Source organism: Falco naumanni, chromosome Z (assembly GCF_017639655.2).
Source record: "Falco naumanni isolate bFalNau1 chromosome Z, bFalNau1.pat, whole genome shotgun sequence".
Taxonomy (NCBI): Eukaryota; Metazoa; Chordata; class Aves; order Falconiformes; family Falconidae; genus Falco; species Falco naumanni.
Window position 1 is genome coordinate 48,781,091 of NC_054080.1, and position 18,877 is coordinate 48,799,967.

Here is an 18,877-nt window from a genome sequence, read left to right on the forward strand (position 1 = left end):
CTTTGTAAAGAGGCATACAGGTAAGGTCAAAAGGACAGGGGTTGTTTGATAGTTTAAAGAGAAGGATTTTCTTTCCATCTAACTTTAAAAAATTTAATAGAGAAGTTTCTATCCTGAAGCACTTGTTTTCTTCCAAAATGAAATACCCAAATGCAAAAGCCTTCATCTTTCTGTTAACTCATCATCTTTTCACAGCTCCTGTTCTGACTATGCAGGAAAATTTGCAGTAATGTTCCTAGTCTTCCTGATTATTTTTTAAAGATTCCTTTCAGGTTCCTTTTAAATTTTGGTGGAGTCAGTTCATCTGTCTTTCTCACTTTCCTTTAGAGAAAAGACAGTCCAAAACCAAGGAGCTGTCCTTGCTCATGGACAGTGTTTCACCATTTTTGTTCTCCATGTCATCACCATCTTCTTTTGGTGGTATTTCTGAATTTGGCATGCTGTTGAAGCTTTGTCAGGCCAAGGAAGAGGAAAGCAGGACTGCTAAGACAGGGCTAGAAAAGTCTCAAGTACTTCCTTACATTTGTTTCTACTTCCTGCTGTTTTTTGAAAAAAAAAAAAAAATAAATAAATTGAAGACGCTGTTTTGGAAGATGTTAATGTGAGTCTGTTTAGACAAGTGAAGTTTTTATTCTTTAGAAATGTTCAGGGGTATTCTACACTATTTTGACCAAACTTTAATGACTGTCTTAAACTACTTGCATCCACCCCGTGCTCTGGAAGTGGGAAGCCCCAGTCAGAGGCTGGTATCAATGTGCTTCTGGTCACCCCCAGTGCAGGCTGAACAGGGTTCGCCCTCAGCGGCTCAGCACTGAAGGTGCAAGTCTGTGTTCGTCCTAGTTCTGCTGGCTAGTGCAGAGGTGGGGTCACAGCTGAAACACAGGACATTGAATTCGGTCTTGATTTTAAATGGAAAAATCTAAAAAAAAAAACCAACCAAAAAACCCAAACAGCCATTCCACATTGTCCACTGCTGTCTGAATTCTTACTCTTCAGCAGTTAAAACTGTTCCAGTAATGAAAAATGCAATCTACCGATGGAGGTTTTGGTTAGGATTGTGTACTGAACTTGGCATGTGTTTCTATCTGTTCCCTGCTTGTGAAACTTACTTTAAGTCTAGAGAAAATGTTCCCTAAAGCATTCATGCAGCATAGACGGAACTGATGGCTTGACCTGCTCTCCAATGAAGTAATCTGTTTGGCTGTATGATTAGCTTATTATTCTGACAAATATCTTACTAAATGTTCAAGGGCAGACAAAGTGTCTGTTACTTGTGGCTGTTATAATTTTGTTTCTCTTTCCCTTTTTGCCTGCTGGAGCCAAGTCCACAGTTCCTCAAGTGTTTGTATGTAGTTTTACACGTGCTGTTGAAGGGATTAGTCACATGTATACAGTTATTTCTGTGTAAGGACTTCCTGGATTCAGCAGTTAATTTGTTAAGACTTGATAGAGGCTGATAAACAATAGTGTTACTCAAGATAATGGAGTCAAGTGGTGATTTTGACTATATTATAGTCAGAACATGAACTTTCAAATAATCTGCAGTGTTGCTCTTAAGCATTTTCTCCTTTAAAAGTTTCAAGTGGGTTCCCAGTGAAGTGAATGCATATGTGTTTGGAAGAACAACTTGCTACAGATCAATCTGTTTCTGATGCTTATTTTTTTTAAAAAAACATAAGATTACAGGACTGCTTTTTACTGGGGACTGAAAGTGAGAGTTAGTTAAACTCCTGGTAGATTTCCCTACTGTGGTTTTAATGTGTTTCTGTGTGAAACTGACAGCAGGATTTGTTCGAGTATGTAGGCCACTATTGTATTAGAATTACATAACCGTGTTGAGTGGTGGAAACAGATGAAAAGACAGGGATGTACGGCGTCCCCTCACAGATTATATCCTGCAACAATGAAGACAGCTCAAGCTCTGCAGAGAATGTGGTCACATGCAGTCAAAAAGTTGGGGATTTTGAAAGGGCACGTGAGTTGCTTTTTGTTGCATCTTGCTCCAAGTCTTTCCCCCCACCCCTCCCTTCATATATCCCTCCCTTCTCCAACTCACTTTTGTAGCCAGATAACTATTGTGGCAGATCTTCTGGTTTTGCTCTTCTTTCAGGGTGAATGAAGTTGTCTTTGGTGATCTCTTAGTAGCAAGTAATTGTATAAGTCTCTGATGACTGTCAGTGAGAGTTGCAACAGCTGCCTGTTCATAGTACACAGACAATTTTAGCTCTTTGACTAGTTTCCTGCCAAAGATTCTGTTAAGCAGTCTATTTTGGGTATGTAGAAAGCACCTGTCATTTTGGTATATGAGCATTAGGCAGATTTAAACAAATCCTGACTACTGTGTTCTAATTAGAAATGGACTGACTTTAGTCACTAATGAATTTAGAGTAGCTAATTACAGTAATTTGCATTTACTGCAGGTAGCCTGCTATTTATATGAAACCTGGGTAGACTTGCAAAACAGTTGGTATTAGTAACTGGCTGGAGGTGGGGTTCTTAACCATTTTGCACGCCTTTCTCCAGTGTTTTGGTCTGCTGTCTTGCAGTGAAATTGTGATCCTATAAGGGATGTGCAGGCTTCTCAGGATCCCTTTGTGTTTCCTTTACAGATGATGTATGAAGAAATTGGCAAGGTGATGGAGGCTTTTTGTAACTCATCACTTGATGCATTCAGAGGAAGGTTATAGTATTAGACATGGAGTACAGGAATTTCACAGTTGTGGTAGAGACTTCAATCTTAGTTTTGATCAAGTCCTCAACTAATGATTTACAACATTTGTAGTCTCTCCCTTCCTCTCAGTCTTCTCTTCCCCATTAATCTGTCAGTGTGGGTTAGCATTGTGGCAACGGCAAGCAGCAGTACATTTTATAATGTTAAAGAGATTATTGCTTAGAGATTTGAGGGAGTACAGATGTGTTTTGTGCCTTATGGGCTTTCAAGGTGATCATTCAGTTCTCTAAACTGTGTTACAGAGCATGCATACCTTCATCAGTGTGGCAGAACTCGTTCTGTTGTCTTGGTAATTATGTTTCACAAAATCAGCTTTGCCATGTACTTCCCTCTGCTAATATAGCATACAGCAAATGGGAAACAGTTTCCTGAGGAGCAGTTTCTAAAAATGTATTATTTATGAAACAAATACTTATGAATTTAAAAGTGAATTATTTAATTAGGTTTTGTTTAATGTTATGGTTTCATGCTAAAAATAAATCCCCAAAATTTACACAAAAAGTACCTGAGAAAGTGACTGATACTGTGAGGAAGAACTTTTTCTAGACACAGATGAGGTAATACTATATGGGTTCAACATCTTGCAAGCACCTTAGGCAGTGGTTTCTTTTCCACTCATATTACTTATTTTTGTGACCAGATGTAGTAAGACTTACTTACCAGAGCAAAATAAACTTAACCCTGTTACTTTACAGTGCTTTGATTTACTACACGATGTGTCTCTCCAGTTGTGCGTGAAGTTTTACTTGTGCCACTGCTCACGGGAGGCCTAGTTTTCTGGAAGGAAATTCCTGTATGCTTAAATATTTCATGCCCATAAATCCATCCCCGATATCTTCACTGTACTTTCCTCAGTTCTTTTTCTGCAGTGTTGTACTGAATACAAATAAGCAGCCATTTCTCAGGCCTTCCTTTAATGGGTAGTGTATGGAAAGACCTGGTGTTAGAGTTCCTGGAAAAGTAAGGGAACTATGCCGCTGTGAGCCCACATCAATTTCATCCTGTCTGCCTTAGTGTTTGCCTGCTCAGAGATGGACTTGGTATTTCTTGGCTGGGAAGGTAGTGTCAGTAAGAGCTGCATACAGGTGCAAACCAAACTTAAGTAATGTTCTTGTTACACGTGTAGGTTGTTAAGGCTTTTATACAGTGAGAAGGATGGAAAAGATTTTCCATCTCTCCTGCTTCTACAAAATTTGAACCCACGTGCTTGTCCTTCAAATTTTACCCATCATTTCATGCTTTTTCATTTCTAAAACTTTCTTCAGTGAAGTCAACTGAAATTTAAATGACACGGAGGACCTTCTTTAGCACAGCCTGGATGAAGAGGTTAAAAATATCATATGGAAAAGCAGGGCAGTGATGGCATAGCCAAGGGTCAGTGGTAGGTAAATTCTTAACACATTTTCATACACGCCAGACAAGCAAGCCTGATCACTTCTATTTACGGCAGCATCACAAGAGCTCTGAAAAAGTGCTTAGTTGAGAAGAAAGTTTTTACTTATGGAAGGTTCTTTATGTAAGGGAAGGTATGTAGTGAGACAGTTCAGTGTCAGCTAGTTGAAGTCATGAGGAGGTGTCAGCTGGTTAAATGGGAATATCAGAATAATTTCACCCTGTGCTTTAGCGGAGTAATTCACTGACCCAAGACATACATGTTTTAATTCTAACGGTTATAAATGCCATTCGTTCTTGTCTGATCTAGACAAGTAGAAACTGAGAAATTCTTACTTTTGTTATTTTTGATGTAAGACATTCTCTCCTCCAGCTATTTTAAATGAATTTTTTAATTAGACCCAAAAGTTCTGAAAACTGGGAAGCATTGTTTATTTTCTTGGAGAGCACTGGAAATTTAACACTGTTCAGTGCTGTAAAATTCCTGGTAAGAATGCTGAATGTTTTGCATGTGCCTTCAGGAACTCTGAGCAGGACTTACATTTGAAGTTTGTTTTTCAATACAGTAAATGTGTAACGGAAAAGGTAAACTTAGTTCCTCCGAGGAGCTCAGAATCCACTGGTAGAATACATCATGAGGTTCTTTGCATTCAAGAAACAGCATCCATAGCTTGCTAAACAGTTGTATACTGCCAGAAGACTTTTACTCTGAAAATATGGGGGATGCTTTAAAGTACAGGCATACCCTTCTTGTGTCACTTCTCTGTCTATTGTTTTGGGGTTTAGTTGCCAGTAATCCCTTTAATGCCTTTTAAAAGACTGTGAAGTCAAAACTGAGCTTCTGTCTGAACTTCAGTTTTTTGAGCATACTCTTAGCTTCCCAAGAAAGAAGACCATTTCTAGCAGTAAAAACAAATAAAGCTATGGCTTGAATATGTACATGCACGTACACGTGCAATGGCTGGATTTTTTTTTCTGCAGTGAATGCTTTGCATTTTGAAATATTTGCAGTATGTCAAATATTGTGGTTCATTTTTCTCCTTGTTTTACAGGGCAGGCACTGAAGGGGCTGGCTGTGTACTATATGATGCATCACAGCTGGGTGATTATTCTGTATTATATTTTAAGCTGTGATGTTGGAAAGATTTCAGGTTAGGTCATGTAAGATAAACTGATCAGTTCAGGATCAGTTTTAACTGGAAATATGGAAAAAATGTTTCTGAGAAGTGTCACAAAAATGGATATACCAGTGCTATATAGTGATAGACTGTGTTTGCCAGTAAAATTTAATTTATTAAAAAGAACCTCAGTACTCAGTTATGCAATTCATAGTGGACGAAACATTTTGTTAAATCTATGTGAACAAGAAGCCAAAGATGTGAAGGCTAGTTCATTTTGAAAACCTCACTTTCAACTGCTAATCTTATTGCATACTGGAATGGAGAGGTCTTCCTTAAGTATTTTGTGTGTTATTTGAATTGGAGCTGTAGAATGCTATTGTAATCTGAATTAAATGCTTTTGCTGAATAAGACTTTTTCAGAAAATCAGAATGAGCTGTTAAATCAGTGAAATGTGAAGGGATTCTGCCACCCTAGACCTATTAATATTTGTTGCCTTTTTAAAGAAAAATAATCATCAATTGACATACATACAATTCATACTAACTCAACCAAATTATTAGAGTGTACATGTGTTTTTTATACCTGTGTTTTAACGGGGTATTTCACATTGTAATTTAGATAGTTGTATGCTTTGTGTTTTACTATTGGTTTCTGTGTGCAACAGGCCCCAGGCATGGAAGAGCTGATATGGGAACAGTACACTGTGACCTTACAAAAGGTGAGTGAGTGCATGTTATATTTTTAGTTTTCAAATATTCAAGCACTGGTTTAGTCTAAGTATGTTTTACAATAGATGTCATTAGCATGTCTGAGTTTAGAATAGGATTAATTCGTTGTCCAAATCAGATGTGTTTTTCATTTTAGAGCTTAGTTGCTAGTTACTCATACAATAGTGTGACTCTTTAATGTTAAGAGTATATTAAATTAACAATTTAAGTGCTATGTTTGCTACTGTTTGGTCTTTTTAATGACAGTACAATATACCACGTACCAGCCACATAGCTAAATTCATCATTGAATATCCTTAAAGACAAAGCAGATGGTTCTATCAACCAATTATGGTTAATGTCAAAGCTTTATAATAATCACTGAACATGAGCCCACTGATATTTTTTTTAAATATACTTTAATATCTACCAATACAGAATCTAGTAGAAAACTACTGTCCTCAAAATTCCTAAAATACATGGATTATAGATGTCAATTTTAACAACTCCTTTCAGAAAAGAGGAAGTATCTCTGTATTTAGAGTCCTTTTGTGTTAAAGAAAGTAGGCTCCCTGTTTCTGAGTTCTCTCATGTCTGGGCTGCCACACCATGGCACAGGATGTGTACTTTGGTGGTGGTGGTGGCATTCCCAGGTGTTCTGATGATCTGAGTTCAGTGAACGACCTGTACTGTGCTGCTTAGATTTTTTTCACATGTTCTGCAGTGAATTCCACTTGATGACCCCAGGTAAAATACCCATCTTTCCTACACAGCCTGTTTTACATGCTGAATTGTTGAGAAAGGGTTGTTTTTCAGGTTACAGAGGTAGGCAGGAGAAATATTGCAGAAGCAGAGCTTGGTTCCTGTAATTTTCAACTCTTCAGATTTTGAATATCATGTAAATGAGCATTACTACTTTGCCTCAGAGACAGGCATATACTGCTGAAGTGGCAAATGGCTGTTGGACTTGCTGCATCAGCTGCTACCAACCAATTAATTTTACCATTATTTTGAATTCTGTATTGTTTTGGCTTGAAGCATCAAACTAGTTCCTGTAAAACTAAGGTACAACAAGTGAAGTGCTGTTATAAAAAAGCCCCAAACCAAACATTGCTCTTTTCCTCCTCAAAGAAATAATCACTGAAGATTGACTTTAGTGGAGCATGAGCGAGCTGGCTTGTGATGAATTACACACACTGAAGCATGAGTTTGGGGAAAAGCACTTCTTTGATTTTGTGTATTACTTCACCAGTGCCTTAAAACATTTTGTTTAGATGTAGCACAATAGGTATTTTACAGTAATAGGAGGTGTATGTTAAATAGTTGATAAAATTAAACCTGTGTGTTTAACAAAATGTATGGGTTTGTGCACATTGTCTGCAATTGACTTGCGCTAACAGTTTTCAGGTCTAGTACATGGCATGCTTCCTTTGCACCCTATTAAGTATTTTCCTGATGTTATGAATGCCATCTGAGGGCTTTTACGGATCTGATATGTCTATGATGACATAAAATACATATTTAAAATAGTTGATTATAAGAGCAGATAATTATAGAGTTCACAAGTTCATTGCTTGCTTTTGTAATCAGCCATGAACTTGTTTAGTTTGATTGAGGCATAAGTAGTTATTCCAAACTAGATAGGCAGTCATAATGAAGATGAGATCCTGGAAAAGCTGTTCCAGTTTCCCAAGCATCACTAATAAAATAGATTTCCCTAACAATAAATTTGGTATGAATAACCAGTGGGATGGTGGAGCAGAATGCAGGCTAAGTTAGAGAGTCCTTTGCTTAATTGCTAACCATCACAGTCTGTAGACTGAGGTTTTGGAACACAGAAACATGTCTTGTTACATGGATTTGTAAACCCGTTCCTTTTTAAATCTAGAGCTGCTGTGTATTTCTGCAACTGTCTGCACACAACTACCATATTTTGAATAGTATCTTGGTAGAGTGCGATCACAGGAACATTCACATTACTCTTCTTTCTTCCTGTCAAAATTTCTATGTATGGAATTGAATTTTGTTGTATCTGGTTTTGTTGTAAAGGATTCAAAACGAGGATTTGGGATTGCAGTTTCTGGCGGCAGAGATAACCCTCACTTTGAAAATGGTGAAACATCGATAGTCATTTCAGATGTTCTCCCAGGTGGTCCAGCAGATGGATTACTTCAGTAAGCAATTTCATGTTTTTCTGTGTGGCATATTTTGAGGGGCAGCGATGTAGAATACATAAAACCTTCAGATAGGCTTGGCTGAAATCCTGGTGATTTAATCCACTCAAGATTTGATGCCCTCTTGAAAACCTATATGTCTGTTTTAAATAAATAAAAAATAAACCCCAGCCACCCAGAGGTGTTTTTATTTGCTGTTTTGTAAGAAAGTAAATTTCAGTCATGTTGAAGAGATCTTAAGTATGTTTTTCTTAAGATTGCATGTCTTTTAAAGAAACAGTAGAAATACTTAGTATCTTACAACATCATTGCTGTCCTTCCCCCAGGAAACACATTTAGTGATCAATTACTAGTTTTAAAGAGAATGGCTTAGGGCAGTCCACAGAAGGGTCTTGGCTCCCAAGGTGTCAGGAGCAATAACTAAGGAAGGAAGATGAACAAAAGTGTTTGTTAAATATTTTATTTCATATTTGAAAGAAAAAATATTGGAATGAAGTGTTTCTGTAGTCCTCCTGGTAACTTTATTCTTGGTGAGGCAGCATCTGTCATGGATGTCATCAAGTAATTTTAAATCTGCAGGCTAAGATAAACAGTTTTGAGCCCACTGCTGATCACTTTTTCGTCCTTTGACCTGCAATACCCAGTGAGGACTAGACAATTTGCAAGAATGCCAAAGTTCTTCAGTAACAGTAATTCAGAAGAGTAGATTCTGGCTATTTTGCTAAACATTAATTTTTGGTGACGTAATGAAAAGACTGTCACGGGAGTAATTATTGAAATCCAGGATAAAAAGCCCAACACCATTATTGTCCACCCTGTTCCATAACCACCCTGTGTTTTGGGAGTAAAATCATGTCCACAAATTATGTAAGATTTTATGTAAAATGTTGATGACAAGGCAGTACCAAGCAATTCAGGCACATTCAGACAAAACACATTCTGAAGAAAACTGAAAGTAAAGCTGTTCCTCCAACAAACTAAGGAACATAGGCCTAGCGTTCAGAGTGTGGGGGAATTAGAATCCTGCAATCCTTTCTAAGATAGAGTGAGCATAAATAATTTGAGCATTTGATGTAGTGTTACAGCATTAAGTTTGATACCACCTTTGGAGGTGTGGACTGTGAAGAGAGCTATTTTAACTCTCACGTAAAGCCCAGATGAAACTGATACTGGAATACAGTGTGCTGTTCCAGCATTCAGTAAAAGGAATTGGAAGGTTATAAAGAGAAGCACAAAAATCATTCAGGAGTTAAAGTACCTTACAAAGAGAGCTTTACAGTATGTAATCTTCTTATTTAAAAAGAAGATTGTGATGTGACTTGATTACAGTGAAGAGAAAATAATGAATACTAAAGATTTCTTTTATCTAGCAGAAAATGGCACGTTAACCAGTGATCGGCTGAGCTAATGCTCTGACGGTTAAGGTTACTGAGTGGTCACCAGAATAAGCTAATACAAGAAGAGGTAGATTTTTATTTTTTTTTTTAGGCTCCTGCAGTTTTTGCTCTGAAATGCCTTTTTGGAAGATATTTTTTTTAATTAATCATGTGTTATGGGGCAGTCTCCTGCAGGTGACTTAATTGTTAAGTCTTATTGATCTATTTGACTAACAGGAGGTCTGAATACACAAGTTAGTAATCTCTTTTGGCCTGTGTTTGAGGGTAGGGAGGACTTTGTGTATTATAGTTTGGAGCTGGGGTTTTTTATTCCCCAATCATCTTTCTTCACAGTAGATAAGACCTGAACACCAGTCTTTAAGAAAAGTGTACTAGAGTAGTGCTTGTCAAGTTTTGTCTGAATACTGGTATGACTGCTGCTATTTGAAGCTCTCTTGAAATTTCTATGTTGTGTGAAAATATCTAGCACTACGTGTCAAAGACTCAGAGTTCTGAAAGAACTAAAAAAAGTTTTAATGGTCATCACAAATATTCTTTAAAAAACAAAATCTTCTTTGACATTATGGCAAGGTACTTAAGCCGGACATATACATGTAGAAAGATACACACTGCTACTCAAAGTCTAATTTTTAAACATACTGAAAGCTTCTTCTAGTATTCAGGTATCTTAGTGTTTGTATAACAGTTTTTAAGCAGAACTGCCTGTTAAAGTGAATGGAATCCACAGGTTCCCCCTGAAAAAAAGTCTTTGTTGTTCTGGTGATTTCATGAAGACTCCTCTTAAATATTTTTTTTTTGTCTCTTTTTCTGTCCCTCCTCCTCTTCCAGAGAAAATGACCGGGTGGTCATAGTTAATGGGACACCAATGGAAGATGTTCCACATTCTTTTGCAGTCCAACAACTTAGGAAAAGTGGAAAAGTGGCCACCATTGTAAGTAAATTACAAATGCGTTCACTCTACAGGGGTATGTACCTGTGCAACCAGTCAAGATTTGGTTATCTTCTATGAAGTGTGCTATAAATGCACAAAGCAAAGCAAGCCTTTGCCCAGTGAAATGTATAAAGTAAATAAAGCAAAGGCAAAGTTTCTACAGGTGAAACATGGAAATTAAACAACATTGTCACAAAGTTATACTGTTGAAAAGCTGGGAATAAAATGTATGTCCTCACTCTCTAATTTTACTGAATGTGGTAGTTAGAAAAAATGGAAGTTTTGTGAGGCAAATGATGTTCTGCTTACACAGACTCTTGTCCAAGAATTTGCTGTCTAGATTGGCTTTCATTAGTTGAGAAAGGCATCCACAACTCTCTCTTTTGGTGGCTTGTCCAATTTTTAGAAGTCATCTAGAAAAATAAAAAAAATATTAATTTTTCTCACTCTTGTAGAGGTAAGAAGAATGTGGTTGTTGATCTAATAAATTTTTTTAAATTCTTGTACTGTTCTTTATCATCCCAATTCATAATCATCCCATCTCACATCTAAAAAACCTAACTGAATGGTTGTTCTATAAATGGAACGCTGGTTTTCTCTTTTTTTTTTTGTTGTTCCCCGACCCCCCAACCTCTGTTCAAAGTGTGAAGAGTATTCATCTGTTAAATTTCACATTCTGACCATGGGAGAGTTTTTTGTTTTGTGTTGCACTGAACAGGTAGTGAAAAGACCAAGGAAAGTGCAGGCTGCCGCACTGAAGAGAAGCCCCTCCCTTGACTATGAAGACAGAGCTTTAGACGTAATGGATGACCATGCAGAATTTGATGGCAAAAGTGCTCGAAGTGGCTATAGTGAGAGAAGCTGGTATAGTGGCAATGAAGGGCGCAGCCAAAGCTGGGGAAACAGCCTGGATCAGAGCTATAGAGATGAACAAGACAGAGGGCGTAACCGAAGCAGAGACCGTGACAGGGAATGCAGCTACAGCCGTGATCGAAGTCGTGGTAGGAGTATTGATAGGAGCTTGGATCGAGACTATAGAAGAGATAGGAGCAGGGGAAGGAGCATTGACAGGGATGGTGGCTATGAACGGGACTACAGGGGAGACTATAGCCCACCCAGTTATAGTCGTGGATCTCAACCTGATCCTAGATATGGGAGGGAAGCGAGGAGTCGAAGTCAGGATAGGCTTTGTTCCCGAAGTCCTTCGCCTGAAATACGCCATCAGCGTGAGTACCTAGGACTGCAGGATCAGAATGGACCTGTCAGTGTTCTCTTAACAAAAGGCAGACATAATGAAGGTAGGTATAGTAGGGGAAGAGACAAATTGTCTTTTAATACAGCATGTTATTTTGGTGGGGGAGGGAAAGGAGCTGAATATTCTCTGCTTTTACAGGTTAAATGTCGAGTTTTCTAACTGATCGCTTAATTTGTTTTTTTCATTCTTCCTGGCTGGTTGGAGTACTTTTTCCCCCAGCACCTTCAACTTTACCCTTGAACAAAGAACTGTTCACCCACATAATTTAAGTCTTTTCGAGACACTGCATCAGTTGGTTTTCCATTTTCTGCGCCCTGTTGTTCTGGTTTTGGTTGGAAACATGGATCTCATAGTGATTCAGATTACATTTGGCACATCAACAAAAGGGTCAACTACAAAGGGTGGAGAGCAGACTCTGCCTTTAGTAGTGCTCTTACTTCTTCCTTATTACATAAAATTTAATATAATAATATTATATTGTTATTAACCTAATTAATATTAATAATTAAATTGGTTCCAAGTATTGTTTGGTTCTGAATACTTCAGAACAGTTATAGAATATTGAAATAGTAACAGCTGAAACAGACTTTCCTTGCTGTGTATTGGAGTGTGTAAATGAAAGCCAAAAGCCCAGTCTTTGTGTGCTGTGAAATAAAGACTCTTGTGCTATAAAGCATATCTGAGATTAGGTTGTGGGTTCTTTTTTGTTTGGGCTTTTTTGGGGGGAGGGTGTGGTAGTTTGTGGGGGTTTTCTGGGTGATGATTTGTTTATAATTGCCCTGTTGTGATTTGGAAGAATTTTCTGGTCATGTGAACTGTGAAAGGAGGAGCTAACCTATTTTTTCATTGACTCTGGCAAGTATCCCTTTCCCTCCTTCCTGTTCTTCCACTGCATATAATGTTTCCACTTGTAAAAATAATGCAGATAGGTGAATTTTAAGATAGGATAGGAGGTTTCAGATAGGAGAAATTTAAGGTGTCTTTGTTCAATTTTATGTTTAGTTAGTAATTCCATAATAATTTCTACCATTCATATGGATATTCTGCAAACTTGCTCAAATGTGATTTATTAGGAGCAGGTGACTTTTTCTTTACTTTTCTGTTCTAGGATGTGTGTGTTTTAAGAGTGTTACCTTTCTTTTTGAGTAACAGATACACTGATCCAAGTAGCTAGAATCAAAGGGGAAAAAGGTGATGGTGATGGGGTTAATCCTTTGCCTGAAGCAACTGTGAAAGTTTCTGGTGTACAGATAGGACAAACGGGTAAAAAAACCCCACCACTTCTATTAGGGCTTTTTGACCCTTTTCCCTTTCTATGTCATGCAAAATATGATAGAGACAGAATCTAATCCAGCACCTTAATAAGCACCTCCAGAACAAAGGTATTGTTCTGCTGTTGTGTCCATCTGTAATTTTGGTCTGCTGTTTGTTTTTACTGTGGTGACTGGACAGAAATTGGAGAGTTAGCTTAGGGTTAAGTGGGTTTACTAGGTCCACATTTTTTTTTTCTTTTCTTGTGGTGTAATGGGGTCTGCTGTTTGTACACTTTGTAGTTTTAAAAAAATACATCTTCACTCATCTTCTAAGCTACAGTGGATTATATCCCTGATTCCAGAATATGGTCTCCGGCTTGGAAGTCAGATCTTCATAAAAGAAATGACCCGTACTGGCCTAGCAACCAAAGATGGCAACCTTCATGAAGGGGATATCATTCTCAAGGTCTGTTCTGGTTATACTGCTTACAGTTTAGCAGGCACTTGTTATTGTGGTTGCTCTGGCATAAGTCATGTTATAGTCAAACTTACTATTGAAGTTGAACACAATATATCTTGTTTGTTTACTTACAGTGTTATTGTTGCCTTTTTATGTCCAGATCAATGGTACAGTGACAGAGAACATGTCTTTAGCTGATGCCCGAAAATTGATTGAGAAGTCACGGGGAAAGCTCCAGCTGGTTGTCCTCAGGGACAGAAAGCAGACACTGCTCAACATCCCTTCATTGAACGACAGTGACTCAGAAGTGGATGGTGAGGTTTAATGTGGATAAAAAGTTCTGGACTCTGTGCAGGGACAGAATGGAACTTAAGAGTGTTTTTGCTGTGGTGGAGTGGTACTAGGATTCTTTCAAACAAACAAAAAATAACCTAACACAAACAAACCAAAGTAATAGCCAATTCAGCATCAAGGCTACTTCTTTTAGGTGAAAAAATAACGTTGTAGTAATCATATAATTACATTTTGGACAGGGGCAGAGATAGAAGAAGCAATGTTGATCTGGCAATATCAATCTTACTTCTTGGAACAAGCAAGTCATTTGCTTTAACAAAGTACTTCAGTTTTAAAAACAAGTGGATTGGACCGGTTTCTTCTTCTGAGGGCATTAACATTCATGACTGTGTTTAACATGAGAAGAAAAAATGTCAGGGTGAGGAAATTCAGTCCCCCTGCACAACTGTTTTCTATTTCCAGTATATATCCTGTACAAATGATCTCTCACAGTATATGAGCTGTATTTCTCAACTTAATCTTGCTTTGGGAAAGGCTCAGGATGTTTAGGGGGCGCAGGGTTGTTTAGTGCAAGATATTTGTTTCTCTGATGTCAGAATACTGGGTGCAACTTCTTGTAGAAGAATGTATTGTGAAGAATGAGATACAGTTCAAGTCTGAGGGCTATTCTGATTCTTTTGTCACTGAAAAGCAATGATGTGAGAACTGCTAATGTGAAGGTCATGTGTTTGGGAACTTCCATGAGACCTTAAATAAAAGGCTGCTAACTAGTTAATGAGTGTATGGTATGCTCAATGTAGTTGTGAAATGAGTGTTTTTCCTAAAGGTTGTGGGAAACCTTCCTGAAATATTTCAGGGGGATGTGAAGCTGGAAGCACTGAAAGGCATACAGCGCTTTCTGAAGTCAAATCCAGCTTGAAACAGCAGTAGGCTTAAATGTTCAGGACGTCTTATATGTGAATGCTCTATAAATAAATATGGTGATCAGACATGCAGATAGTTTAAACAAATCCTGCATTTCTTGATTTGCTGCTCTCTTTACAGACATCTCTGAAATAGAGTCAAACAGATCATTCTCCCCTCAAGATGACAGATTACATCATTCTGATCTAGAGTCACATTCATCCAATGAAAAGCTGAAGGAAAAAACAAAGTAAGAAATGGTCTTTTCTAGTCCATTTTCCTAATGCTTGTCAAAGAAATTCTTAAAATAAGTGTCATTCTTATCTGATTTCACTACACTTCTTTTCTTCTTTCTTTTAGTGCAAAAGATGATCCATCCTGTAGGTTGTCCAGGATGGGAGCAATGCCTACACCATTCAAATCAACTGGTGACATTGCTACTTCTGCTGTTACGGTTGCAGACACAAGCAAAGAACTGAAGTACCAAGATGACACAGAAGGTTAGTTTGAAGGTTTTGGTTGTTTTTTGTTTGGTTGGTTTGTGGTTTTTTTCCCTGGCCACAGAATGGGCTCTCCCCTAATTAGGTTGACATATCTAGTATACTCTTCATGCCAATCCCATCCTGACACACAGAGGCCTGTCTTTGCTCTGTGGTGCAGAGAGAGAAGAAACACCTGAGATTATTTGAAGGCAGTTGCTTGTTGCTTACTAGAATTGCCACCTCAAAAAGCAAGTAATCTCCTAGAGCATCTACTGTAATCTGTTGCTCTAAGCAGCCAAATGAAGCTGTTCCTGAAGTCTGATCTGGCTTGCCTGAAAGGGTTGTGTATCTTCCCTTGACCTTTTTGTTCTTTTTCAAGAATTAAAAAAAAGGGGAAAAATCCATTCTAGTCAGAGAGACGCTTGACATTTAAATCTGTATTAATCTTTGGCATGGAGGGGTTTGCTTGCTATCTGATAACTAAAAATTGCTGCCGTTTATAACTTTTTTATTAGCTCAGTAACTTCTGTTGGCTTTTTTACATACAGTGTCTCAACCAAAAGCAGTTACAAGAACGATTCTTAAACCTAGCCCTGAAGATGAAGCAATATATGGGTAAGGCAGCACTTGCCATGTTCTTTTGCACTCAGTGTTCTCCCAGTGACCTGTACCTTATTCTTCATAGCGTGGGTTTTGGGGATTTTGCCCATTTGGAGTGATACTCCCTTTATAGCTTAATGCCAAGAAAAGATGACATGGCTTCTGACTGACTGTGTTTGAGTTAAACATAGTTTTAGATGTATCTGCCTGGAAGTTATAGACCTGCCTTCTACCTGGAAGGTGTAAAACACCCTGTGCTTCTGGGCTTGCATGGCAGCATACACATTGGTATATTTTTATGGTTTTATTGTGCTCTGTTTGGCACTTTGAGATAGTATTTAGAGCACTATGTCTGTTTTGGGGCTCCCCAGGATAAGGAAGACATTGACACACTGGAGTGAGTCTGGGGAGTTGGTGGCTGCAGCATATGACATATGAGAAAAAAAATGAGAAAACCAGGTTTGTTAAGCTTGGAGAAGAGAGTACTTGATGGGACATCTTGCTGTCTGCAAAGACCTAATAGGTAGTGGGTGTAGAGGAAACATCCATGCTCTTCTCAGTAGTAGGATGAAGAGCGAGGGGCACAAGCTGGAACACAGGGAATTCTGACTTGGTATAAAGAAGAAAACTTTTTATGATGAGTGTGGGTAACCACTGGAACAGCTGTCCCTTGTAGGTTGTGGTATTTCCACTACCAGAGATACTCAAAAACAGCTTCAAGGCCCCGAACAACCTGCTTTGAGCAGAAGGCCATTTTAACCTGTGCAATTCTATGGAAATGTATTTTACACCTCTTCCTTTATTTTATATATATAGAAAAGACAACCCTCCCCTTCCCTGCAGTATTAAGTTACAAAGAGAATGTCCTCTAATTTGTAAACAAGCTTGCTAGAAGACAGGGCCAAAAAAGTGTTTATGTACAAGCTGGAAATTTCTGTACAGAAATTTGTGTATTTTCTTCAAATTCAAGCCTGTGCAGTCCATATTGCAGTTCTGGTCTCTGCTTAGAAATGAACAAGATATTGCTTACAAAGTTGATTTTTGTGTGGAGTTTTTTAATGATTGCTTATCAGCGGTCAAATGGAATCTGGTACTGTTGATTCTTGAACAATTAAGATACTAGAAGTTGCAAACTGTATTAATAGAAAATGAACTAACATGTTTTCATGTGAGAGTACTCAAATACAGAAATCGAAGGGAAAAAGACCACTGAGATTGTAAGGAGAAGCCTATTGACAAGGTTTTGAAGATATTCTGTAGCTTGGTGTATTTCCTTAAATGGATTCCCTTCTCAGATCTTTTCTGGGTTGGATCCTGCATATGTTGTCATTGATGTGCAAATTAATCAAGTGATTATTCTAGTGAAGAGGAATTTATAATACAGGCTTAGGGTATTACTGAGAAAGGCTGACAGATAAGTACTGTCCTCTGTGTTGGAAGGTCACTCAGGCATACAGTGTTTGTGATAGCAAAAGAGCTGAACCTAGTCCAGTGGCCTCTCCCACCGCAGTGTGAAAGGACTGATTATTAACATACCAGTGGAGTGTACTTGGAAGTATTTCTCATTACAAGAACATTTGAAGGGTTCTGTCTAACAAACATGTTAAGCTGCAAAGAAAATAGGTATAAATTTAATCCATATGACAGTTCTCAAGCATATGGAGGAAAAACAATGAATATGATTATTTATAACTCAGGCTGTTGTCAAAAAAACCCTCAGCTGCTCATCTGAGAGGGGTTCCGATAGGTAGGGAACTATCCGGGGACTTCAAGAACAGGGTGTTGTTTTCCTGCTCTGCCAAGACTCTGTATGCCACTTAATCACTCTTCCTAATTCAGTTTCCACTCTGAAAAATGCAAATTCTCTACTTCCTTCCCTCACTGAAGAGTTATCTGGGTAAATATATCCTATATAGGAAAGAAAGGGGCTAAGAATATTATAAACGTGATTTTGTTGAAGGGGTTGTGATTTTTTTCTCTTCACAACCTGTTGTTGTCGTAATGCCTAACATCTGGTCTGCCTTTTTCTGCCTGTAAATCTTGTAGTCCTAATACGAAAATGGTGAGATTCAAGAAGGGGGACAGTGTGGGTCTACGACTGGCTGGCGGAAATGATGTAGGGATATTTATTGCTGGAATTCAAGAAGGCACCTCAGCTGATCAGGAGGGACTGCAGGAAGGAGATCAGATTCTTAAGGTATAAGTATGTGTTCCTGAAATGCAAGTCACTTTTGTATCTTTTGGTTTGCTTCTTAGTGGAAATATGGAAGAAATTATGATCTTAAGAAATCAAGTTATTGCTTTCAAAGTGTTGATGTGTGGCGGAGGGATTTCACTGAAATGGGTTTTTGAAGGAGGATTGTATATCAAGCTTTAGTTTGTTTAAGATTCTGTGGAAGGGGTAGGTAGGAGAAATATTAATCAAGAAAAATACCAGAAGATGGGAGGATTAATTTTCTGTACAATGCTTCTTTCTAGTCTTGGAGGAGGAAAACATTAAGGCTGACATATTTTTCTTCTTTCATCTTTCTCCAATTTCCTTGGTTAATACTGATTTATTTTTCCAGTTTCAGAATTATATCTACGCCATTTTGTCCTCTTACATTCTTCTTTTTTTCTGAAAATTCAAACAGGAGGCTTATGTAATTTTCTCTTTTGCCTCTTTTCTCTTGTGATAGGCTTGATTTTTCAAGGCCTTTTGGAGTCTGTTAAAGTAGAAGAGCAATATACCAGTACACATAGAGGACCTTGGATTTCAGAAAGATTACAGTTAATGGCTGAAAGAAAATATTTCTTAGGGCCACAATCATCCATATTGACTTTAAAAAAACCTCAGTACAATAAGGGAAGAGAATATTTAAGTTTTTTTTTAAATGAAGCAAAATTCTTTGGTTATTGCTTTTATTGTTGATTTTGCAGGTGTTGATTGTTTTTGGTTTTGTTTTTTACTGGTACACAGGTAAACAGTCAAGACTTCAGAGGCATTGTTCGGGAAGATGCTGTTTTGTATCTCTTAGAAATTCCCAAAGGTGAAACAGTGACGATTTTGGCTCAAAACAAATATGAAGGTAGGCTTTGAACAAAATCTGTATATGTCCATGAAGCTTTTAAGCTGTTTTGTCAGTGAAACCACAAATGATCTCTCTTATGCTTGTTCTTCATAGCATTTAGTTACC

General features: G+C 37.9%; 1 protein-coding gene across 6 annotated transcripts in view; it reads left to right on the forward strand.

The window, feature by feature from the left end:
- Positions 1-18,877, forward strand: part of TJP2 (tight junction protein 2) — a 66,181-nt gene that overhangs the window by 36,309 nt on the left and 10,995 nt on the right. For 4 of the 6 annotated variants that reach the window (XM_040579468.1, XM_040579465.1, XM_040579462.1 and 1 more), the window contains 11 exons: positions 5,910-5,963; positions 8,002-8,126; positions 10,352-10,454; positions 11,173-11,752; positions 13,325-13,428; positions 13,583-13,736; positions 14,761-14,869; positions 14,980-15,119; positions 15,650-15,716; positions 17,748-17,898; positions 18,661-18,769. In XM_040579468.1, coding sequence (XP_040435402.1) covers positions 5,919-5,963; positions 8,002-8,126; positions 10,352-10,454; positions 11,173-11,752; positions 13,325-13,428; positions 13,583-13,736; positions 14,761-14,869; positions 14,980-15,119; positions 15,650-15,716; positions 17,748-17,898; positions 18,661-18,769 — 1,687 coding nt within the window. In that variant the 5' untranslated portion in view covers positions 5,910-5,918. Of the gene's footprint in view, positions 1-1,855; positions 1,976-5,185; positions 5,226-5,909; positions 5,964-8,001; positions 8,127-10,351; positions 10,455-11,172; positions 11,753-13,324; positions 13,429-13,582; positions 13,737-14,760; positions 14,870-14,979; positions 15,120-15,649; positions 15,717-17,747; positions 17,899-18,660; positions 18,770-18,877 lie in introns of those variants that run through there. The other 2 variants (XM_040579463.1, XM_040579467.1) reach the window with 2 other exon arrangements.